Raw genomic sequence first — 25,517 nt, 5'->3', positions numbered from 1 at the left:
CTTACACTCTTTTCAGGTAAAGGGCTTAGGGATCGCATGTACACCAGGATTCAGTTTTGCAGTTTTTATGTCCAAACCCACAGTAGTGAGAGACTGGAACATCCAGGGCCTGCCCACTGATGCTTTTTCTACTGAGAATGGAATTATAGTCACCCGTGGAAACCGGTCAGTACATCATTCGGTATCTTATTATAAAGTTTATTATTATGAGTTTTGGGAAATCTCATTTTATTTGTTTTTTTCTGGATTTAGATTTGTCTATGTATGTTTTACATTTTACAAGCAATGTGTGAAGGTGTAAATACAAATTCTTATATCTTTCTCTGCTCTTTTTGTCAAGATGGCCACTGATGGTGGACCCTCAAGGCCAAGCTTTGAAGTGGATTAAAAAGATGGAACTATCAAGGGTAAGAACTGGGTTCTTTCTATCCCACCAAGTGCTGGGTGGGAACATTACATCCTCAAATATAACTCAAAATACATTACTAAACTTTGTTTGACTGCCCATAAAGGTTTAGTAGATACATTTTCATTAACTCTAACTGTCCTCTCTCTTCTTTCTTTTTTATTGCCGTGCCTGGTAGCAATGCATTTCCCTTATTTGAGCTGACCTTTTACTTTTCTGAGTATATCACAACTCATCTCAGATTCACTGCACCAACATACTCATGATCCCCCTCAAGTAATTACTGAACCTATGAAGACTGCCTGCCAGTACTTTTTACAAAGCAAATAAGATGAACTTCACTGACATTTAAAAATCTCAACTCAGATGAGTTTATAAAGAAATACATTTTTAATGATTATGAATGAGGAATTTTTTGAGATTATTTCTGAGGCTGTTGGTATGTTTTTGTGTTTGACAGGCTGTGTTGTTGTTGTTGTCTCTTATCTGCCAAACTCGCAGGGTCTCAAAGTAATCGATTTTCAAATGCCAGACTACCTGCGGGTTCTGGAGAATGCCATCCAGTTTGGGAATCCTGTTTTGCTGCAGAATGTCCAGGAGGAATTGGATCCCTCTCTCAACCCAGTTCTCAACAAGTCCCTGACACGCATAGGTCTGATGCAAATGCATGCACACACACACATAGGCAAAGTCACACTTTAAAATAGCAGCTGGTGAAATAAATTTTTACCTGGTTGAGTGGTTTCAAATCCAGGTGGAGACTTTTCTGTTTGGAGTTGCATGTTCACCCTGTGTCTGCAAGGGTACTTCCACCCATAGTCTAAAGACCGCATGGGGTTAAGTTCATTTATAATTCTAAATGAATGTGAGTGTGCCTCTAGGACAGGTGGAGGAAACTGGATAGATGGATGGATATGAGGTGCATGAATTCCTTATGTTTATGCGTCTGCGTGTTTGCAGGCGGCAGGTTGCTTTTGAAGCTGGGTGATAAGGAGGTGGAGTACAGTCCTGAGTTCCGCTTCTATATCACCACCAAGCTTTCTAACCCCCACTACACCCCAGAGATTTCTGCAATGACCACTATAGTAAACTTTGCTGTTAAGGAGCAGGTGAGCATGCATGTCTGTGAAACCATATGTGTCCTCTGTATGTTCTGGCTACTTAATAACTCCATATAACTCCTAATTTTTGTCTATATGCAGTTTCAAGTATTAGATGTCGTCTTAATTTACCTGTCACTGGGATTTTTGTGTATTTTGCATGCATGCACACAGGGTTTAGAAGCCCAGCTACTGGGAATTGTGGTGCGTAAAGAGCGTCCAGAGCTGGAAGAGCAGAAAGACTCTTTGGTGATTAGCATTGCCTCTGGCAAGAAGAGCCTGCAGGACCTGGAGGATGAGATTCTCAGGTTTCAAACATTGACCTTTGTCTTTCTTCATCAATATTTTCCTCACATAATGGACAATGTTCAGTTTAGATCCAGTCTTTTATTACCACCAGCTGTACCAATAATAGTAATTGTAACATTTTTGTTAAAGTAGCCATACCTACTGTACCTCCATAAGAACCAGGGATTATATAAAGGAACAGAAAAAGTGTCAACTTCCATTATTCCCTTATTAGTACTTCAGGCAAAAAGTACTTTGAGGAAGAGCAACTGATTAAGACCCTACCCAGCATTAAATATCTATATACATTATATATATTAATATCTTAAAGATCACAAGTTGTACATATCAGCTTGTTATGGTGATCACTCATGTTTTCAGCCATGCAGTTCTACAACAGCAACTCTGTGTTTAGTGAGTAGCTCTCCTCATAGCTCCTCTTTACACTGCTACAGCTGTTTATTTTAAAGCTCGAAAGGAAATTCTTTCCAAGGAATGAGATGGTTTTCTACCCATGAATGAGAGCAGGTTTTTGTATTTGGGCTGGGGGGTTGTTTTATTTTTATTGTTGTATGTTTATGTCTATTCTACCAGACTGCTGAATGAGTCAACTGGCTCGCTCCTGGACGATGTGCAGCTGGTAAACACCCTGCAGGCATCCAAAGTGACAGCCACTGAAGTTTCAAAACAGCTGGAAAGCAGTCAACAGACCGAGCTCAAGATCGACTCTGCAAGAGAGGTCAGATCTCAGGAGAGTGGCAGAGGGGATTGTCCTCCTTTGCTTGGTCTTACAGTAAATGTAGCATTTCTTTATTATTGCATGCTATTTGGAAATGATAATAAAAAGTATTTAATATTTTTGTGTTGACAGGCCTACCGTCCATGTGCTGAGCGAGCCTCTATTCTCTTCTTCATTCTAAGTGACATGGGCCGCATTGACCCCATGTACCAGTTCTCATTGGATGCCTACATTAACCTGTTTAACCTCAGCATAGAAAAGAGCAAGCGCAGCCAGAAGCTGGAGGAGAGGATCACCAACCTCAATGATTATCACACATACGCAGTGTACAAGTAAGCATTGTTTTGAAATCACGTCTGCTTCTATGTGTTACATGATGTATACGATGCATAAATAAACAGTTCTACTTGATAAAAGAGCGAGCTGATGTAGTGATATGCTGCACACTGGGCATGTAATATGTATCTGAACTTGCTGTGGAAAGATAGATCTGTACACCTGTGTGATTTTGGTACTGATTATGTGATCTGCATTAAACTATGAATCTCCATCAGTTGTAAGATTTTGATATAATTAATCAGAAACTTACACTTCATCATTTGCTACTGCTGCTGTATCTGGGTGAGTCTTCCTAACGCGTGGTTTTGTGTTGGGCAGGTACACGTGTCGTGGTCTGTTTGAGGCTCACAAGCTGCTCTTCAGCTTCCAGATGTGCGCCAAAATTCTGGAGGTGGCCGGAAAACTCAACACGGATCAGTATAACTTCTTACTTCGAGGTGGAATTGTAAGAAAAACAGAACAGACACATTCTTGATAGTAAAAGCTTTCCTCACCAGTAGATTTGCTAATATCCCTCAAAAAGACCTGTAGGGTGTATAAGTGTGTTTAGTATATGCTATATATCCTATATTGATGAGATAATTAGACTACTGACTGATGATTGACTGATTGATGCTTGTAGGTTCTTGATAAGAAGGGGCAGATGGATAACCCATTTACCAGTTGGTTGGCAGACTCCAGCTGGGACAACATCACACAGTTGGATAAGCTGCCCGGCTTCCGTGGCATCATGTCCTCCTTTGAACAATCCTCTCGAGACTGGAACGTTTGGTTCACCAGCTCTGAGCCAGAGAATGCTCCACTTCCAGGTCTGAATGTGCTATAGAGGGTACATTTTTGTTCTTATGGAGGAAAGTCTTCTCACTGTGAGCAAACTGACTGAGCGTGCTCTCCTGAGAGGCTGGGTGAACTGATGTGCAAGAAAGTCAGCTTTTTCTTACTGCTGTGCAACAGTTTTAATTACTTGACTATTTGTATTTCTTCTTGTCTTTATGCATCACTCCTAATAAATTGTATAATTACAGATTTACATTTTTCCCCCTTTAGGTGATTGGGAGAGTAACTGTAATGAGTTCCAGAAAATGCTGATAGTGCGTTCTCTGCGTCCTGACCGTGTCTCCTTCTGCATTACCTCCTTCATCATTAAACACCTCGGCTCTCGCTTTGTGGAACCACCTGTACTCGACATGAAATCAGTGAGTTTCAGGTCTTTTTAAACTAATTCCTGATATTTTTCTAAGTATCACGATTAAAGGTTTGGATTCTTGTTAATATAATTTTTCTAGTTGCGATTGAATTTTTGCTTGAAGTGTCAAAATCTCCAAAACTCCCATTGCAGAGTTACTGTTAGGTGTCAAGTGAGTTGCCTTTTTTTTAATCATCTCACTCTCTTCCAGCTTTTTTGATGAATGTGCCATCTTTGTCTTCTCCTTAGGTTGTGGAGGAATCAACCAGCTGTACTCCTCTGATCTTTGTTCTGTCTCCCGGGGTGGACCCTACAGGCGCTCTGCTGCAGCTAGCTGAGGCTTCTGGGATGAGCAACCACTTCCAGGCTCTGTCTCTGGGCCAGGGACAGGCTCCCATTGCCAAGAGCATGATAGAGGAGGGCATTAAGAACGGTGCTAGACCAGTTGCTATGTTTGTTTGTTTGTTTTTTAATGATCACCGTGTCTGATTTCTCAAACAGGAATCTACATATAGAACTAAATCCTAACAGGTTATATCAACTTACTTTCTCTTTCAGGTCATTGGGTGTTCCTGGCCAACTGTCACCTCTCTCTGTCATGGATGCCTGAGCTGGACAAGCTGATTAAGCAGCTACAGCTGCAGAAGCCCCACCCAGACTTCAGGCTCTGGCTCAGCTCTTCACCACACCCTGATTTTCCCATTACCATCCTGCAGGCTGGCATCAAGATGACCACTGAACCACCGAAGGTACACACTCACAGACACAGCTTTGTGTCACTACAGTCACACAATATATACATTCTTGTATGTGTGAGTTTTACTTGTCACTACATACACGCTACACGTAACTGAAACTATAAGCTCTAAACTCAGCACTTCCCGTTCTCATTCTCAGGGTGTTAAAGCCAACATGAAGCGTCTTTACCAGCTGGTGACAGAAGCTCAATTCAACAGCTGCAATAAACCCGTATTCTACAGGAAGCTCCTCTTTTCCCTCTGCTTTTTTCACAGCATTCTTCTGGAAAGAAAGAAGTTTCTACAGATGGGCTGGAACATTGTGTATGGCTTTAATGATTCTGACTTTGAGGTGAGAGATTCATTTGATACAGGAAAAAACACTGTGACAGCTATTGGAAAGGACAGAAAAACAAATCTTTAGTGCAGTAATAATGTTTGTGTTTACATCTGCTGATTGATGTAGTGAAGATCACATGGTTTTATATGTAAAGAAAAAGATTGATTGATTAGGATAAATGTATGTGGTATCTTTATTAAAGCCATTTAGAGTAATTAATAATAAGTATGTAGGTAGTTGATTTTATTTTCCTAACAACACAATGCTCTCCTGTGTCAGAGAACAATAATGTAGTAAACAAAAGTACAACAAAATGCAAATCACAAGAATTTAGTTCAGGTGTGTGAGACTGATTCATTAACATTTCTTTTTTCTTTCTGCACCAGAGAGTTTTGCACTTGTCCTTGGTGTGTTGTGTCAGATTTCAAATCCAGTCTGTTAAGCTCTTTGTCTTAATACTTCCCAGGTGAGTGAGAAACTACTCAGCCTGTACCTGAATGATTATGAGGAGATTCCCTGGGATGCACTCAAGTACCTCATTGCTGGGGTCAACTATGGAGGTCACGTCACCGATGACTGGGACAGACGTCTTCTGACCACATACATCAATGACTACTTCTGTGACGCTGTCATAAACCAGCCATTCTTCAAGTAAGATATTATTCAGCGTGCTAATGCAAGTGTACTAGTAACTGCTTTAAACCAGTGCACTGTGCTAATAATTTAAATATGTTTTGGTAAACAAAAGCACTTTTGCAGAAGTACCGATGCCTAAACATTTCCCATGTTTGATGCAAACTGTTGCTTCAAACTGAGACTTTCTGAAGCACCTTTTTGCTCACAGAGTGCTAGCACCACCAAGAGGACAGCAAGGTCATCACTTCTTAAGAAAAGCAGATACACTGAGTGCTGTCAAGATCTCTTACTCTGTTTATTTACTGGCTTCACAAATTGTGTGTTTCTATCATTTCTAACCAAAGACTCAGATTTCCCCTTAGATAAATGTCAAGTGAAATCTTTGAGGCTTAGAATACAAACCTTCTAGTGCTCCATTCACGCAGGAGTAGTTGTAGAACGATTGTTTGCTAATGTGGTGAGGCAATCTGAAGCACAGGAAATTACTACCACTTCATGTTGCTGCTCCCAACAGAACACTTAATCTTATCATATGTATTATGATGATGTTGTCTTTTTTGCACTATTATTATGCTGATGGGCATTTTATATAATATATATATAATTATTAACCCCTTTTTCTCTGTCAGGTTATCAACTTTAACCAACTATTACATCCCCCGTGACGGTTCCCAGGCTTTATATAAGGAATATATCGACAGGATGCCATCCACAGAGCATCCAGAACTATTTGGCCAGCACCCTAATGCTGACATTGCAAGCCAGATCGCTGAGACTAAGACAGTGTTTGACACCCTGCTCTCCCTGCAACCCCAGGTTACCAGCAAGACTGCTGCTGGGGGTAGTAGAGAAGATAAGGTGAGGGTGAAACAAGGTGGGAGGAGGAGAGAACAGGGATGACTCTATGAGTGAAACTACAAAATGTAATAATGTGCATATTGAGTAAAGTAGTTTTGTTTTGTTTTGTTTTTGTTTGTTTTTTAACGCTAGGCTTAGTAGTTAATCAGTGTACTGGGCCGTATAGCCTGAATGGCATCATCTCTCTTTAAAAGTATGTGTAGTAGAACGTGGGAAATGTAATGTTCTTTTTTCCAGTTAATGGTTAGTAATTGCTTGAAAAAAGGCTGTCTGCATGACTCCAGCCAGCCATATTTGACAGATTTCTTCCCAGCAATGCTTAGACATCCATATAGTTACATAACACTGGCTAACAGTCATCAGTGTAATAAGATACAGATCTGGGAATCTGTGCTTTATGGCTTATGCTTCACCCTGAAGTTTAAGGAAAGGACTCAGAAGATTTGTATTCTGTAAAACTGAAACTGTGTTATTAGGACATTATACTGTTTGTTTGGGGTTTTTTGTTTTTAATAAATTAAATAAAAAAACAGCGTTCTGTTAGTTATTAACAGAGTGCTGTTGTGATCAAGATCAGAGCATTTATCACAACTTTAAATTGCTTCTAACAGTCCCACATGCTGGTCCCGCTTAGGTGCTGCTTTTGAATGTTGATGGATCTGATTATATCTAATCACCTGTGCATGGATTTGCTTTCAGATATAGCTCTGTTTATTATTTCTGTTTTGTTTAAAGTCAAGTTAAAGGCACATTATCTCTTAGGATCCCTCTTGGAGGTATTGGCAGTTTGTCTTTGTGCTTTAAATGCTGTAGTTTTGTAGTAATGTGAGCAGTCTAACTGGTAAAATCTCATTGTCACCACTTTTATATTGGTTCTCCTGGAGTGTGTACTTTACTATTGGGAATGAACCTGTTATATCTGCTTTATTTGTGTTTCTAGGTGTTAGAGCTGTTGACAGATGTTCGTGGAAAGATCCCAAAGTGCATTGAATGCGAGGGCACGAGAACCCTCTTGCTAGACAACCCTTCACCCCTTAATGTGGTCTTGCTGCAAGAGATCCAGAGATACAACTCTCTGCTGAGCACCATTAAGTATGAACTCTGTGTGTGTGTGTGTGTGTGTGTGTGTGTGTGTGTGTGTGTGTGTGTGTGTGTGTGTGTGTGTGTGTGTGTGTGTGTGTGGCTGTTTTATTGTACCTTGATGTGTAAATCTACAGTTTCAAATGAGATGAATGTAGGTGTCATATGCCATCAGGTAGAAAAACAAATCTGAAGCTAAAATTGTGCAGTTTCACAGCTGAATAATTGCACTTTATTTTCACTGAATAATTCAGACCCTGCTAACAAAAGTGCTTTCTCTCACGTGTTTGATTTTTTTGTTGTTGTTATTTTTTTTCACTCCTTCCAATTAGCCTCTGTACCAGTTTGAAGGTAATAATAATAATAAATAAAAAAGCAGAAATTCATATTTATTTTTGGCTGGGTCAGCTATTCATATTTTTTTAAGTTATAAAACAATGCTATTTATTTCTATTTTTAACTTAATGTTGTGGCTCAGGAGCTAAAGCGTACTAATCCTGAATTCCTGATGCATGCATCAGTGTGAGTGAGTCTATGTGGAACAGTTAAGCAGTGGGAAGTAGTAAAACACATAGAATGAAGTGCAATATAAATGTGGTTGAGTGCTTATTTAGAGTACAAAAGTGCTGTATAGGTATCAGTCCATTTACCAGTGTTGTTAAAGACAAATCAATAACAGAAAGTTGTGTACTTGATAGAATAAGTTAAGTATAACATGGTGTGGTCTTGTTGCAGAGCGCTAATAATCCTAGATGTATTTTAGGCAGTGCTGGGGCCGTTATTCCAAAAAAAAAGTCATGTATTACACATTACTCGTTACTTGTCTTAAAAGTAACATAAAGTACATTACGTGATTACTCACCAGAAAAAGTAATTAATTACGGTACTCATTACATTGCTTTGTCATTATGAGACGATGCGTTTCAGATCAGTTTACAGAATAATTACCAGTTAACAAAATAAACCTTAGATGACAGTTACATGTACCAGCACAAATCCTAATGAGGACTCAGAGGCAGCATTCTTTTAGTGTTTGCATATGAACACGAAGCCAGCAACACAAAGCAAAGTTGAAAACCAGCCAAAGACACCTTAAAGTGATACTACTGTAGACACAGATAGAAATGGATGCTACAACGCTGCAAGCCTGACTTCTTATCACTCCTTTTGTTACCTGCTAAAGTTCAGGCTCTGTGTGCTGAGTTGGGTTCAGCATGCGCTCAACTTTAACATCAGTCTAGGTTCTTGGCTAGCTTTGTGTTAGCATGCTGTCTGTGCAGCTTTCCCAGCTGAAGTTGCGTTAGTATTACAGCACAGTTGTTTCTGTCCTAGACGCAGTTTGGATTTCACCATCCTGCTCTTGTGCTTATGTGCAATAAGAAGAGTAATTTCAAAAGGCTCAATGCTAGTTACTGCTAAACACCTATCAATCGAATGTTTTACACATTTTGTCACAGTTGACACAGTTTTACTGTAACTGTGTATGTTTGTGTTTTAGATCATCTCTGGTGGAACTGGAGAAAGGGATCAAAGGCTTAGTAGTGATGTCACCCAGCTTGGAGGAGATCTTCAACTGTATCCATGATGCCCGTGTACCATCGCTCTGGGAGAAGGTGCAAACACACACATGCACACAGTTTATTACAGCTACCAGTGCAGGCTAGTTAGTGCCAGTTGGCTCCTTCTTGGGTCAGAGAGTCACCATAGAGCCGTGTCATTATGCAGATGTATTCTTCTGTATATGTCTCTGCTAGCTCAACAAGAACATTGTAGATTATCAAATGCACTTTTCTTCAACTGTGGGTCAGTTTTTTGGGGTTGTAGAAATGCAAAGACCTGTTATGAGATTAGACTTTTAGACTGCCTTGTCACCAACAATCACTCACACAAAGCTTAAGTCAAACTTTTAAACAAGTTCATTGAGGTTACAAAAAACATTAACCCAAATATGCTCCACTGTCTTAATGTGCATTCACTGGTTATCTTTCCTCAGCTGCATGAGGCGGCTTCTCACTTTTTAAAAATAAATGATGCACTCACACGTCCTATGTGTGAAGCACACGTTCTAAGTCATGACAGATGTGAAACTGCATGTGGTACTTTCTGATTATCTTACTTCATAAAGTTGACAGACAGACTACAATGAGGATGGACTGCTAAGATCAATAGTGTTGAGAAAGCTACTTATTGGAAAATTGGGCGCACATGAAAAGCCAAAGAAGATTTTGCTGAATCAGAACTGAAGTAAAACTCTGAAAAGGAGTAACAGAATGCGTGATTAAAGGCACACAGTGAAGAGAAATGTAACTTTTTTTCTTTTTTTTGGTTTGGCTGTGCTGTACTGTATAATCAAGCACTGACCAAGCATTTCTGAATAAGGGTCGCAGATAATATTTCAATACTGACAGAGTGCTATGTTTATTTTTCCATTACATATTCTGATTTAATCTGCATTTTAAGCCTTCCTCTCCCTGAGATAGTTACCACAGATTCCTTTGGTGTGTTGCTGCTTGACAGAGACCCTTCAGATGTCTGCTCTGGACTCATATCACATATTGATCCCTGTGATTGTGATCTGATCAGCACGGATCTAATCTGCTTTGAGCCACTGAAACAGCTGCATGCCTGTCTCTGTGCTCACTCACTGGTCTGTTATTAAATGTGTATTTATCCGTCACCCTGCCTGGCTACGCAGACATACATTTATTGTTCTGGTCTGTCCACACAGACACACACACACACACACACAGATGGGCTCAGTGTGGCTCTGGCTGTATTCCAGCTGTGATTCTGTCCAAATGCTCCATTCTGGCTTCATTATCACTGGACCTCTCTTTACAGTGGGGAGAGAACACAGGGTGCTGTCAGCCCAGGTCAAGAGGCTGGAAAGGCTTCTGACTACAAGGGAGTGTCGGTGTGTGTGTTTAGAGTGTGTTTGTGTGTGTCCACTGACAAGGGTCAGTAAGGGCAGTTCATGTTTATATTCAAGTGTCTGACTTAATGCTCTTTAAGAGCTGTGGATGAAAAGCATGTATGTATGCATGTATGTGTTTTTGCTCATGGGTGTATTTGTGAGAGGCTGTTAGTCAGGTGGAGCATACCTCGGCCTTCAGCAGCCGAACAAAGCCAGTGTCTGTGAACTAATCGTAGTGTAATAAGCAAAGTAAACCTTCCAAGGCCTGCTCCGCTTTCCTAAAAAGACCCTGAGCTCATTGTGCTCTAGCCAGGAGCTTAATACAGCTCAATATACCGTATGTGTCTGTGTGAGTGTGTGTATCTATTTCCTTTTATAGGAGTATTGGATGGCTTTTAGAGTTGCTGCCTCCAGCTGAGCGCCTCTGTTCTGCTGATCACTTGTAAACCTGACGACTCTCCTTATATTTCTTCCCATTCCTGGCTTTTTATTCATCTCTTCGTCCTTTTACTTCAGTTATGGCTTACTCTTTTTTCTCTTGCTCTCATTTTGTGCACTAGTTCAGTCATTGTCCACCTCCATTCTTCATCGTCTGTATCTCATTCCTGTTTATATGTTGGAAGTATTACCTCCATTCTGCTCTCTTTCTTTCTCTTCACGCTTCATCTGATCCAGGCAGCAACTACAGCCCCTCAAAGAGTGTCCTGCTTATTTATCCCTCCGTCCCTCCATCCCTCTCTTCTCCGCCCCTCCTTGGCATAGCAGCCTGTCATTAGTTCTGAGCTCTCAGACTCATGGCTTTAATTTTGGCCTGCCTGCCTTTCTGTCTCCGGCCATTTTGTATCTGGTTTCCTCACAAGCCTTTGCCTGTATTTGTGTGCGTATGTGCGACGACCATATAATGAATGTGTGTGCGCCTAAGAGACATCTTAAATTAATCATTAAATTGTATATTGTCAATAAAGGCTTGGTGGCTTTCCAGGCATGAAGCCTACATTTTGAAAGCATTTAGCTCGTCTGTGAACGTGAGGACCAACAAGAAATATATGTCAATAAGATTTATGCTTATCAGTGTTGCTAAGATGGTATTGTACAGTGAAATTATTACATCCATCTTCAACCTAGGCATCTGTTTGGTCTTTTTACTCTATGACAGCCCTTCTTGGCAGATATGCCAGCTTTAACGTCAGTGACAATGCTGAAAGGTTTAATAGCTAGTTTCTCTGAAATGGAAAATTACTAAGTCATGCTGATATTTATTGTTTTGGAAAGTTACTAGGCACGAGCCATTTTCCCAGCTATATCTTTACTGTTACAGCTAACACACGTGTTTTGATTATTTTCACTCTCTGAAATTATAGAGAACTGTGACGGTGTCTGTCACACTAACCCATTGTTGTAATTGTTGCTTTTGAATAAAAGGTTTTTAAATCAGTGAGTAGACTGACAGAAAAAGTGGTTTGCGAGCATTTATTCTTTTGATCTGAGGCATTAATTTATACGTGACACGCCTTTCATTATACAGATATTTTTGTTTGTAAAGCTGTGTTTGGTATTTCACATTGTGCTTGATGTTACTGCAGATAAGATGACTGATAAGGTACTGAAAAAAACGGATATGAGGGGATATGACTAATAGTGAAAGTAATTACTACAGGAACAGTTCGTCTGTTCTGCTTTTCCTTATTTTCTGTCGTATATAAAATTGTGGATACTCACATTAAACAAAATCATAGTTTCAAATATTAAGGACATGATGTCTTTAAAATGATTCCTTCAAAGATGGTGACCAGGTTTGATTGCACTTGAGGTTTGATTGCAAAAAAATGGATATAGCTCTTTTTATTGTTATTGTTATAGTTTATTTTTTATAGTTGAATCATTAATCAACATATTGATGGGTGAAATCAACACCCCTGAGTTATACTAATTGTTAGAATCATCGAAGCACAGGTGGGGTTTGTGGCAGAAATCGTCCACTCCAGCTTGTTAATCAACCAAAGACCTGGACAGAGTTTACATTCATTTGAAAGCCTGACTTGTCCACCCTAGCTGGAAAACTGAAAAACCAGTTGTTAGAGCTCAGCTCAGATAAAATGATTATTGTGGGTGAGTAACTTTAACATCCATGTAGACTCTAACAGTGACAGCCTCAACATGACATTTAATCTGTTATTAGACTCAATTGGCTTCTTTCAAAATCTAAAAGAAGCCACCCACCACTTTACTCACACTCTAGATTTTGTTCTAACATATGCCATAGAAACAGAACATTTAACAGTGTTTCCTGAAAACCCTCTTTTGTCTAATGATTTCCCAATAACGTTACAATAATCGACTACACAGCAGTGGCAAATGGATTTCATCAAAGTAGATGTCTGTCTGAAGTGCTGTAACTAAGTTTAAGTATATAATTCATCCATTGTTATCTTCCTCAATGCTTTGTGCCAACACGGTGCAGAGCAGCTTAACACTACTCCCACAGATGTTGATCATCTTGTTAATATCTCTACTTCTTCACTGTGTACAACTCTAGATAATGTAGGTCCTCTAAGTACGTGACTCACTGGTATAACTCTCAAATGTGTACCTTAAAGCAGATAACTCATAAGCTGAAGAGGAAATGGTGTCTCTCTAATTTAGAAAATCATTATTTAGCCTGGAAAGCTAATTTGATGCTCTATTAAAAAAAGCTCTCTGTAAAGCTAGAACATCTTACTACTCATCACTGATTGAAGAAAATAAGAACAACCCTAGGTTTCTCTTCAACACTGTAGCCAGGCTGACAAGAAGTCAGAGCTCTGTTGAGCCAACAATTCCTTCAACATTAACTAGTAATAACTTCATGAAGTTCTTCACAAATAAAATTTTAATTAATTAATTAATTAGTTAATTAATGCTTCAATCTTAAATATGATCGACCTATCTCTAATAATCTGCTATGTACCACAGGCCTTGCCAAGCTATGCCAACCTGGCTGTAGTTAAACCGTTACTTAAAAGCCATCTCTAGACCCAGCTGTCTTAGCTAATTATAGGCCAATCTCCAACCTTCCTTTCATATCAAAAGTCCTTGAAAGAGTAGTTGTCAAACAGCTAACAGATCATCTGCAGAGGAATGTCTTATTTGAAGAGTTTCAGTCAGGTTTCAGAGGTTATCACAGTACAGAAACAGCTTTAGTGAAGGTTACAAATGATCTTCTTATGGCCTCTGACAGTGGACTCATCTCTGCTTGTCCTGCTAGACCTCAGTGCAGCGTTCGACAGTATTGATCAAAACATTTTATTAGAGCGATTAGAGCATACTGTAGGTATTAAAGGTACTGCGCTGGAGTGGTTTGTATCATATCTATCTAAAAGACTCCAGTTTGTACATGTAAATGGAGAGTCCTCTTCACACACTAAGGTTAATTATGGAGTTCCACAGGGTTCAGTGCTAGGACCAATTCTGTTTACATTATACATGCTTCCCTTAGGCAGTATCATTAGAAGACATAGCATACATTTTCACTGCTATGCAGATGACACACAGCTCTATCTATCTATGAAGCCAGATAACAGACACCAATTAGTTAAACTGCAGGAATGTCTTAAAGACATAAAGACGTGGATGACCTCAAATTTTCTGCTTCTAAATGCAGATAAAACTGAGGTTATTGTACTTGGCCCTGGAAATCTTAGAAACACAGTATCTAGCCAGATGCTTACTGTGGATGGCATTAGCTTGGCCTCCAGTAACACTGTGGGTTGGAGTTAAATCTCGGAGTTAGTTGCTGCAACTACTTGTAGTCGGTCGCCAAATGCAAAGAAATAAAAATCAAAATCAAACCAATCACCATGCAACCACTAATTCCTACTTCTGAGGAGGTGACGCTCCTGTTCCATAATAGAGCCGTTTCAGGCATACAGCTCTAGCTGTGAACACAGGAGGCCCACCCACCCGTGGCTTTGTGAGGGGCAGCCAGTCTAAAGGAGGGTTGAGGGAGCTAAAACAGCTTGTTTCAGACAGAGGATGAACCGAGGGGCTGCACTAAGGACCAGTGTAAGAGAAACAGTGATTATTTAGAATTGTGAATCATGCAAAGTGAGTCCCGGTGAGTTTAACAGGAAATATGTGGAGTTGGAAATGAGAACAGGTCATCCTTACTTACTTTTTATGTATTAGATAATAAAACCAATTATCACAATCACTTTTATGTTTCGGTCAGTTATTTTTAGATTCCAGCGAGTCTTTACGTATTATCAAATCAGTCAAAGCAAGTAAAAGTTTTCCTGTTGAGATTTGAAGATGCCAGCATGCTAAGACATCCTTGTACATTTCCTCTCAATTCTCACTCACCAGTTCAGTTTTCATGTGCTAATGAGACCTACAGGCCATCAGTGCTCAGTGTGACTGCACTGAACAGAACTTGTTCCTGTTTTGAGTAGCTGCCAACAGCTGGAAGCATGAAATGGTTGTAGATTTTCCACGTCTCACTCATCATCTCTCACACCCACCCTGTCCTCTAGGCATACCCCTCACTGAAACCCCTGGCAGCGTGGACCAGGGATCTTTGCCAGCGAGTCGATCAGTTTGCACGCTGGGCACAGACGACCCAGCCCCCCAACTTGTTCTGGCTGTCCGGTTTCACCTTTCCCAACGGTTTCCTCACTGCTGTTCTGCAGTCATCAGCTCGACAACGCAACGTGAGCATTCACACAACCACATGCGCACAGGAGACGGTTATGTAATCCCGCTCACTTTGTGATTGATGGCCATATATTTTTGAGTGTCTCAGCTTGTTTTAACAGAGGGTTTTGTGAGCTGAACCCAGTGAATCGTGATACCAAAACTGAAGATTAAACAGCGAAGATTAAATTTCACAGCACATAAAATACACATAATATAGACACCCTACTTTGCTTGCTGTGCAGTGTTTATTTGATGAAAACTAATCTATTGTGTGTCCCTGCAGATATCAGTAGACATGCTGTCCTGGGAGTTTATAGTGTCCACTGTAGATGACAGCAAGCTCCTTTACCCACCAAAGGTGAGACACATTTTATTTCTTAAAATTGTATAGAAAATGACACAAATCTGCCGCCGGGCTACTTTTTCTGATCCATTAGCTTTCAGCTGTCATTACAGCTTTACATTATATCTTTCATCTTCACTCAGACACTGGCTGTGTTTTTCCCAGAACAATCTATTTTCATTCAAAGCAGCATCTCTATTTTCATCTCTCAAATACACTCACGTTTAGATGTTTGGGTTTTTTTATAGATCATGTAAAATGTTTTGATTTGTCATATTTTCTTACATTGTAATTATTTAATTTCTATCCCTGATCTCTTTTCTCTCTTTTTGATTTTTCGGTGCCAGTCCACACTTCTATCATTTCTTAACTTGATGTTTTCCCTCATTTTTTTTTTTTTTAGCTTTGACTCTTTTTCCTTCTGTCCAAATGATTTTTTTTTCTCCGGTTTCTCCCCCGCCTTCCCTTTCTGTTCTCCTCCTTCACACCCTCCTTTTTCCTGTCCTCTCTGTACCACTCTTGTGTTCCCATGTTCTCTCTCTCATGACCTTTTGCTTCCCATTCACCTCCTTTCTGAGCCACCCTTGTTTTTTTATTATTCTTCTTTCTCTGCCTCTACTCTAGCTTCTTCGTAACCCCCGCCACCCAACCACCACCACCTTTTGCCATCCATCTTTCTTTCTGCAGCCCTGCTCTTTCCTCTCCTCATTTCATTATCTAATTCCTTGGCAGAGCTGTTAGTCATGTTTTCTTTAATGCAAGAAGTCACCTCCAAGTGAGTGTTTATATCACTCCCCCTTACCCTTACCTATTTATAATCCATTTTCTTTCCACGTTTTTCTGCTCATGGCCTTCCATACCTGTCTCTTTGGCCCCTCCAGGACGGAGTCTTTGTCAGAGGTTTGTATTTAGAGGGAGCAGGTTGGGACAAGAACAACTCCTGTTTGGTGGAAGCTAAACCCATGCAGATGGTCTGTCCTATACCCACCATCCACTTCAAACCAGTGGAAAACCGCAAGAAGATGGCCAAGAGTGAGTGAAATTCCTTACTTCATCTCACAAACTTTTTTTTATGTTCCACTTTATTTACTTTCATTTGTTTTTTTGTCACCTGTGTTATTATGTTCATCTATAAATCGCTTAGTTTGGGTTCTTGTTTTTGTTCTCTGTCCCGCTTTGTGGTTTCTCTGACTCAGTTGTGTGTCTCTGTGCGAAGGTGTGTACCTGTGTCCGTGTTACTACTACCCGGTGCGTGCTGGTGGGGCAGGCCGAGCGTCTTTTGTTGTCGGCGTTGAACTTAAATCTGGAGCTGTGATTCCAGAGCACTGGATCAAGAGAGGAACTGCTCTTCTCATGAGCCTGGACAACTGAAGGCTTTAACAATCACACACACACTGACTGTAAAACTTTTTTCTGTGCAAGGTTCAGGTATTCATTTTGTATTAGTTCTTATTTTATTTTTTATTATCTGTTTTTGTGACTGAAATGATTTCAAATGTGAGTTCTACAGTAAAGTGAGTTCTATATAAAGTAGGATTTTACACCTGGGCTCGACTCGTTCTTTGACTCTTTGAAGCAGGTCAGACACATTTCTGGAAGCTCTCCTTCTCTTATTTCTTTTTTTACCTTTTTCTTCTCTCTGCTCTTAAAATGACCGACTGTGCACTCCTCTCCACAGACCTCCATCAGTCTTTCCATGCTGACCCCCTCTTACCCTGCTGAAACACACACATTAACACACCACCGTCTACATACACATGCACAGGAAATCTCCGACTGTGAGGTATCGGCGCTTACTGGAAACCTACTTCTTTGTAACATCTGGATCAAGTGACTGTTTGGTCACGTAAGCGTTTGACTGTGTGCTCAGTGGATTCCTTGGTAACATGATGAGCTATTACATCTATTTTATGTGTTTTTAAAAAGTAGACAGGTCTGGTCTGTAAGTGCATGAGCAGAATAGCATGATTGGAAGGAATAGTGGCTGTTTGGATTCAGCTGTATATCCAAAATTGGCAAAAAAAGGTCAAGAAACCCTTTTGACCCCTCAGGCTAATGGGCTATTGTTACCCCGCCACGGTGATTTGGGGGGGGGGGGGGGGGCATAGGCATCCAAATTTGTGAATGCAATAACTCGAAAACGAAGTGATGTAAGATTTACAAATTCATACCATAAGTACATCTACTAAAACTCTTTCAGTTTCAATCCTGGTGACCTTGATATCAAGGTCAGAGGTCAACTTTTTTATCAAAGTCACTATTGAGGAAAATATGAGTTTACTAGTGAGACACAAATGTGTTGTATTTAATGTTATCTGTATTTGCTTAATAGGCCTTGGGAGAGTTCTATACCATGGTGCACGGTTGCATGGAAAATAGTGTCATTGGCAAGACAACATGATTTAGATGTAAGCATTTTTACAGTATGATGTCAGAGTGGCTATCCTCCGCCTGAAGCTCAAAGTGACCTGATGACCCCACGTTTCAAAGGTCTTACTGTATAGTATGTTTATCACAATATAGAGGCTGTGGAATGACCTCAAAACACCAGACACCATGACGATGTGGCCCTGCTGAAGCAGTCTTGAATAAAGTAGTGGTTCAGAGTTTGTTCTGAACATTGTGCAGGTCTGATAGTCCTTTAAGTTATTAAGTGGAAGATTTGACCTCATTCCTCCACGTACCCTGCAAATTTATTTTAATAGTTAGTGCAGATTAGAATTGTTTGTGTTATTGGCTTAAGCGGGCTGTGTATATGTGAATGTAGTACTAAATGCTTCACATATTTTCCACTGCATATTTCCAGTGTTTATGAGGAGGTCATAATATATTCCTTCTCGGCTTTTTCACACTTAGTGCTCTAACAGGCATGAAAATATGAACCAATTGCGTTCGTTTTACAACCTTTAAACCAAAATGACGTTGATAGAAATGTGCAAGAAATTAAATTTGTCTTGTTTTTGCATGCACGTATCCAGAAACGTGTCCACAGTGTAAAAAATAAAAAGCAAGAAAACAATGCAGTTACTCAAGGTGAGGCAGAGGACATTTTTATGCTAATATGCATGTCTCCCGAGCTTGGAAAAAAAAGGGGAGGGGAGGGGGGGGCAGTGGGTGAAGGAGAAATGAACCCATTCAAACAAATGAATTCTAATGAAGCTTCACAGACAAGACGTTTGGAGTCAGTCAGCGTTGTGAGAGGGAGAGAGAGGGAGAAGCCCCGGACTTCCCCACTGGAAAAGGACTCGGCCCAAGCTCCTGAAAGGGAGGGAGAGAAAAACAAGAGAAGGGACCCTGGAGAAAGTAAGCTGGGAGGAAGAATGATTCCAGTAATGAGAGAGGGGGAACCAGTGAGGGGGCGGGGGGAAGCTGAGTTCAAGGTTGTATTCAGAATTAAGGACTGTCCCCCTCAAAGACCAACACAGACTTCCTCGAGGTTTAAGAGCCTCTTTATCAGACCTAGGTCTGTGTGTGTGTGTGTGTGTGTGTGTGTGTGTGTGTGTGTGTGTGTGTGTGTGTGTGTGTACATTGGTGGTCTCTAGTTGGGTGGGAGTTGGAGGGTGAGCACATGGAATTCAAATTCAAATTGGCTTGTTCTCCATCCTGACTGTAACAAATATCAGGTTTGGGAGGTGTTTGGGTTTTTTTTTTGTTGTTGTTGTTGTTGTCTTTTTTTATGAGAGCTTAAGCTGAAGTAAACTTGAATGTTGATGTGCTGTGGAGTCGTTTTAGAAACACTGTACAAGTGGTACTAATTAACCCTCCTCACTGATGCGATGTGTGCAGACAGGGATTCAGATCATATTGCTCATCTTCCTTGCCAGACCTGGTGACACTGCATCACCACAGTGGATTTTAGAGGCAATGTTCTTGGAGAAGGAGTATTAATTAAGAAGACAGCTTTTCCATCTGCCCATCCCCTTAAATGTAAAACACTTTGAAGAAATGGTGGGAGCATTTATTCGGCGCGGGTGAAAACAGGATCCAGGATCCAGCACCTTTTTTTTAAAAACTCTTTAGACGACAAGGAAGGGAAGTGTTTAATCACACGTCTTGCTCTTGAACACAGACTGTTGCTTGTCTGCGTTTGGAGAAGCCCTGACAACAGCTCAAGAACTCCTGAGAGCCAACCCGATCTCAGCTGGCTTTATTTGACTTCGCCTTGTGCTAATTTGATTTCCCGGCATGCTTGCGCGCAACTTTTCCGTTTCTTGGGAAGTGTAAGGCACCTGACAAGATTACAACTACGAGTGGCTCTTTGGGCCCCATTCGGTTCCAGCAACTCTTCCCCCAGCTGAGAGCTGGACTCTTGAACCAAGAGGAGGGGGGGCGGGAACTTGCGGCTCGGTTGTTCGCAATCGAATAGTAGTTAATAATGGAATTTGGGCAAGTTGTACAGTGTGTTTGCCAGTGACTATGGAGGCGGGGCAGTTAATGTCCAAGACTCTTCCACTGAAAATAAACCTGCATGAGGGAAGAGAGAGAAGGAGAGAGAAAGGGAGCGGAGGGAGAGGAGGGAGGGAGGAGGAAGGGAAAGAGCCTTTCAGCGGGGACAGAAGGGAAAGAGTCTCCGTTTCAATGGAATAAAAACTGCGCAATTTCTTTACGCACTCCCTGCTCGGATCACTCGCACCGTTGCTGTCCATGAGACGGATATCAGCAGCGCTTTCTGGATGATTGTTGGCGGGGGGGGGGAGTCCGTTCCCCATTGCAACCCCCCCGCTGTCTTTGAGGCTTTTTTTAAGGCTTCACCAGCTTGCGATTTTTTTTCTTAACCCGATGGTGTTCAGATGAAGGAAAAAGAAACGCGATATGACTGTGCAGATGCAACATCACTGATGAGTGTGTTCGTCATGCCTTGCCCATGGGCGAACGCATCCACATTTTCTGTGCCGGAGGGGGGCGGGGAGGGGGGTCTGCGATCCCTGCGTGCGCAGTGCTTCCCCGTGTCATAATTTGCGCCTAAACGCGTTATTACGGACGTTGAATGGAAAGGCTTAGTATTTTATTTTTCGTCAGTGGGGGAGATGAGAGGGCTTTTAAAGGTCTGCGTCATCCCGTGGCCGTGGAAGGAGATGGGCTACTTTGCAGATTTTCCACTGTTTTCACAGCCAGAGTCAGCGCGGCACCTCCCCAGCACGTTTTGGATCACACACAGAAGGTAAGCTCTCCGTGCCTCTGTCAGGCATGCTGGCCTTATACCTAATTGTAGGGGGGGCGGTGAGACTCCATTGAAAACAACCTGAACTACAATGTTCTCTTTCGTTAATAAACCTTGTAAAAAAATGCGAGCTGCTTCTAGAAAATGAGTCCAGCAAACTGAAAATGTTGCACAGCAGAAAGGCGGAATTTCTGTGGTGTCTGTAGGCTGTAGTAGCCTCACGTGTCCTTCTTTTTTTAACCATAAGGACACAATTTGATGGTATTATGTAATTGCTTATAGAGCAATAGGCTGCACCGCTCCAAGTTTGCAGTGATAAAGGTGGAGAAGTTTCGATGTTGTTGCTGATTTGTTGCGTTTTTCCCCTTTTTTATGTTGCAGACAGCTGCTTTAAAAAAAAGAAAGAAAGACCCAATTTCATATACAAACTAAAGTTGGTGATGTCATGTTTTCTACGGTAAGGAAGGCAGAGTTTACAGGAAGGTACGTCTGGAGTTGGTGATGTCGCAATCGCCGTGTGCCGATTTCCGTTAACACATTTGCAAATGTAAGGAAAAAGACCACGGAGCGTGTCCGTGGGTGTGAAATGCAGCGCGTCAGTGGGATATGTTTTGGTCATTAGTACGGGAGGGGGGTGGTTGATAAGAGCCAGCTGAATGAAATGGGGGGGCTCGCTGCTGTCGGCAGAAGGAGTGTCGCATTTTCTTTCTGAGATGTCATGTGGTGAAGTTGTGGCGGGTTCTTTACTATTTCCAGGAAGAGCGTTTGAATTTTCTTCCCCCTTGGATTTTTTTTGTCTCCACCCCTCTCCCTGTTGTTCCTCTAGCACTTTGGGTACTCCGCCACTGGAGGGCAACCCAGGACAGAGGTTCACCTTCGAGTAGGTTACTTTTATGTCCGTATGGAAATGAATATATTTGCGTGAGAGGACCTCAGCTATGACTGTTTGCATACAGCGAGGCGAACCAAGGTCACCCAGGGACCTGCTGTGTCCGCTAATGAACCATCCTGAAGCAGGCAGGCTCGGCTGTGTTAAACCAACCGAACATATTTATTATTGTTGTTGTTGTTTTTTTGTTTAAATATGGGGACTCAGTTCAGTTTAAGTTAACTTCCAGATTGGTGTCATGTTACACTATTTAGCCTCAATAACTGTAGATGTTGATGCTAGCTTTAATGCTAACAACTTTGAATTAAAGACTAAAAACAGTCTAAAAATAGTTATTTTTTTTATTTTTTTTAAGGAAAAAAAATTATTTTTTCTCCTAAAAGCATTTTTTTAAATCGTTTACTAAAATGGTTTCCCCCCCACAACTAACATCAGCCCTTTTTTTTTCTTGGAAACCTGCATGAGAAATAATGTCTCTATTTGTATGATGCTACACTTTTCACTATATGACTTTAAATCCCATGATGCACTGAGTGTTTCTTGTTCACTTTTCACTGTTCTTTTTCACTCCAAGGTTATTGTAGTTAACTAAAAGTAAACTAAAACTCAATATGAGTTTAAGCTTTTATGTCTGTGAGACCGTGAGTCACTGTTTACCATAAATACAATAATAATTAAAAAAGACTAAACCTAACACTGAAATTGTGCAAACAATAAATTAAACTGAAAAAAAGAAAACCCACTTTGAAAACTAACTGAAACTAAACTGAATTAAACACAAAAATCAAAAAGAAAATGAAATAAAACTAATAAGAAAATACAAAACTATAATAACTCTGTTTCACTCACTATGTGCTTACACCCCACTCTGCGTTTAATCATTAATTATTATTATTTTTTGCTCTTTTCCTCAGTGTGTCTTTTTCCTGTCTTCCTCCCTTCACTGCCAATCAGATGGCCGGCCATCCCTGAGCTCGGTTCTGCTGAGCTCTCTTCCTGTTAAAAGGGAGTTTTTCCTTCCCACTGTTGCCAAGTGCTTGCTCATAGGGGATCGTCTGATTGCTCGGGCTTTCTCTGTATTATTGTGGGTCTTTACCTTACAATATAAAACACAGTGTTGTTTTGTTTGAATTGAACTGAATTTAAATTAGGTTTAAATATTAACTCCCACAATGCAATGCATTAGAGAGGGTATTAGAGGTGGGAATCACCACACACCCCCGGATCTGATTTTGCAATTTTTAACATTTTACAATATCCCAAGTATTGCAAATCATATATTGTGATTTATCCCCTTTTAAACAGCAAATTATATCCTCAGAGTAAAACTTGGTCAGTCGATTTTTTTTATTCAAGGCGTTATGTCACTTTAAAACCTGCCATAAATGTTGCCATATGTTTGCTATCAGTCTGCCATTGAATTGGATCAAGTTTGCAATTACATGGAGTCTGTTTCTGATAACTGACTGTGATAAATCATTGAAAATCACATATCTGTTGACATCTACATGGACAAAAATTCATATTTAACAATTACATTTGTGCTCTGCAACCTTCCTGTTCTGTAGGAATATAACCAGAATACAACCAACTGGCAGTCCGCTGAGTCGAGTCTCTTCACGTTGTGCTCACTCAGACTGATAATAACATGTTGGCAGTCTGTCCTCATTAATATATCAGCGTACACTTATTTATGAAACATTCGACAGCCTTTCTGAGCGTGATTGCAGTCAGTCCAAGTCATACTGTGACTGTTTGTAGAAAGGTCACCTCTGCATTAGTTTTGCAATCCAAAGTGGATGTGATTGAGTCTTCCTCCAAATCTGGGCAACCATTTACCAATTTAGTAACCACGAGTTGCAATCAGTTGTAGAATGTTAAAACAAAATCCATCCTTCACATGCCATCGTCATCCATGAAGTCAACATGAATTTAAAGCTTTATGTCCATACTGCAGTTACATGCTTGCAGAGAAGCAGTTTTTCCAGTACCTCAGAGGTTCTGTCACTTTCTCTATGGACATTGCTGTTCCAAGCTATTTTTTGTACAAATTGGTGAAATGTAAGAGCGTGTTTTTACCTCTAGATGGTGCCACACTTTCAGTCCAGGTCTTACTATTTATGGGCTTTAATAACATCTGCTAATTTCCCTGACTTTAGGGTTGGAAAGGCAGATAGGCCTCTCTGAATCTCTGTGTTAAAATGCTGCTCTGCTCTGCTCTCTCACTGATCTATGTATACCCCTCCTGTTCACAGAAACAAAGTGAGGAGCATGGCTAAGCCTTGTCGTGGCATGTTTAAAGAGCCGCCGGCGCCCGACTGAGGCCATGAGTTTGGCTGGCTACACTGCAGGCAAGAATGGGCAAGTGCATCAGCCCCACAGCATGGAAATGGTAAACACCCCTTAGTGATGAAGGATGCTCATAGACACCTAATAGTTTTATGCATGGTTATTGCAATTAAGAGCAGTTGCTAAAACACTGCTGCCACATGCAGTTTTTGATTATTCGTGGAACAAACTTCCAAAAAATATTTTAATAGTCACTTTTATAGACTAAAATGACTCTAATATTCACCCAGTATTTGTTCATAGTATCTGACTTATAACCCGCTTTAAAATTCTACTGCACTATGTTCTGTCAAACCATCAACAGCACTAACATTGATTGGTATCTGAGAAGGCTCTTAACAGAAATACTGCTCTGATCTATACTAGTATCAAAGTTTTTGAGTAATTGGACAGATTCTCGTCAGATCCATTGTGTTTATCGGCATGTTTTCTCCTGCAGGGAGGGAGTCTGGGAGGCAGTCTGCACCTGGCCTCTGCAAGTGTCCACCTGCTCAGGTAAGACTTTTCACCTTTTACCCAGAACCTGAACTACCAGCGCTAGCTCTACCTGCCAGCTCCGCAGTGACAAATGGGATGTGCATGACTAAACCGTTTAGCCATGATGGAAACCTCTCTCTGTGTTCTGTTTGTCTGTCTTCCACTAGAGATTTTACGTTGTAGTCGGCTATTGTTTTGCATGTGTATAGCTTACATAGGCTGAACCAGAGGCTAAGTGGCCTTGAATACGCTTTAACTTCCATACATTTAAAGGCTTTCTTCTCTGTTCTGCCCTGCTGTTCGCCTGCATTTACGAGGCGTGTACCAGGCAGAGAAAAAAATGTAGTTCTGCTATTTTACTGATATAAATCTTTCTCTGTTTTGCCGTTCTCACCACTGTCAGGGTTGGGGCCCAGGCTAGAGCCATGCACACATAAGCTTCTCTGCTTTACAGATGTAACACCATTATTTAGGTGTACACGCACCTAACCCCGCACCAGTTCTGTTTCATTTTCACACTTGAAACACTCTCTAACATACATCTCAAACACCCCCACTCATCTAGGGACAAATGCAAACATGCTCGCCAAGCCTCACACACCTGCGGTGTTTTTTGTGATTCGGCCAGCTCTGCTTTATTGCATGCATTTATAGCTGGCAATGAATCTGATCCATTAGAAACATGAATTCACTACACATTACACGCAGTCTTGCTTAAGGCCGCTATTCTTGCACACGCACACGCACGTACATGCTAAGCAAAGTATAGCTGCAAGAGCCTCAGAGAAGGAAGCGAGACAGGAAGGTTTGTAGTTCAAATAAGAAACAGCATCGCAGCATCAAACCCAGAGTGGTGTCAAGAAGTTATAGTCAAACTTCAGATAGTACTAACCAAGGAAATGCAGAGATTACTGCTGTATAAGAATCAAAACATGAATGGATCAACCTGTGTGAATTAAGCAGATTGTGGTTTGCAACAGGTAGCTGACACCGCATGTGCAGAA

General features: G+C 40.9%; 1 protein-coding gene across 1 annotated transcript in view; it reads left to right on the top strand.

The window, feature by feature from the left end:
- dnah2 (dynein, axonemal, heavy chain 2) overlaps positions 1-17,008 on the top strand; it is a 63,973-nt gene extending 46,965 nt beyond the window's left edge. Inside the window, exons 67-87 of the mRNA XM_063465490.1 lie at positions 17-165; positions 341-407; positions 908-1,058; positions 1,367-1,515; positions 1,681-1,814; positions 2,389-2,533; positions 2,666-2,865; positions 3,191-3,317; positions 3,495-3,681; positions 3,920-4,068; positions 4,308-4,491; positions 4,617-4,807; positions 4,956-5,147; positions 5,602-5,786; positions 6,401-6,629; positions 7,570-7,721; positions 9,208-9,322; positions 15,132-15,308; positions 15,578-15,652; positions 16,519-16,669; positions 16,854-17,008. Coding sequence (XP_063321560.1) covers positions 17-165; positions 341-407; positions 908-1,058; positions 1,367-1,515; positions 1,681-1,814; positions 2,389-2,533; positions 2,666-2,865; positions 3,191-3,317; positions 3,495-3,681; positions 3,920-4,068; positions 4,308-4,491; positions 4,617-4,807; positions 4,956-5,147; positions 5,602-5,786; positions 6,401-6,629; positions 7,570-7,721; positions 9,208-9,322; positions 15,132-15,308; positions 15,578-15,652; positions 16,519-16,669; positions 16,854-17,008 — 3,264 coding nt within the window. The remainder of the gene's footprint in view (positions 1-16; positions 166-340; positions 408-907; positions 1,059-1,366; positions 1,516-1,680; positions 1,815-2,388; positions 2,534-2,665; positions 2,866-3,190; positions 3,318-3,494; positions 3,682-3,919; positions 4,069-4,307; positions 4,492-4,616; positions 4,808-4,955; positions 5,148-5,601; positions 5,787-6,400; positions 6,630-7,569; positions 7,722-9,207; positions 9,323-15,131; positions 15,309-15,577; positions 15,653-16,518; positions 16,670-16,853) is intronic.
- Positions 17,009-25,517: the final 8,509 nt, after the last annotated feature.

The sequence above is a fragment of the Pelmatolapia mariae genome, linkage group LG3_W (assembly GCF_036321145.2).
Source record: "Pelmatolapia mariae isolate MD_Pm_ZW linkage group LG3_W, Pm_UMD_F_2, whole genome shotgun sequence".
Classification (NCBI taxonomy): Eukaryota; Metazoa; Chordata; class Actinopteri; order Cichliformes; family Cichlidae; genus Pelmatolapia; species Pelmatolapia mariae.
The sequence above is the reverse complement of the archived record's forward strand: the minus strand, read 5'-3'. Positions and strand labels throughout refer to the sequence as shown.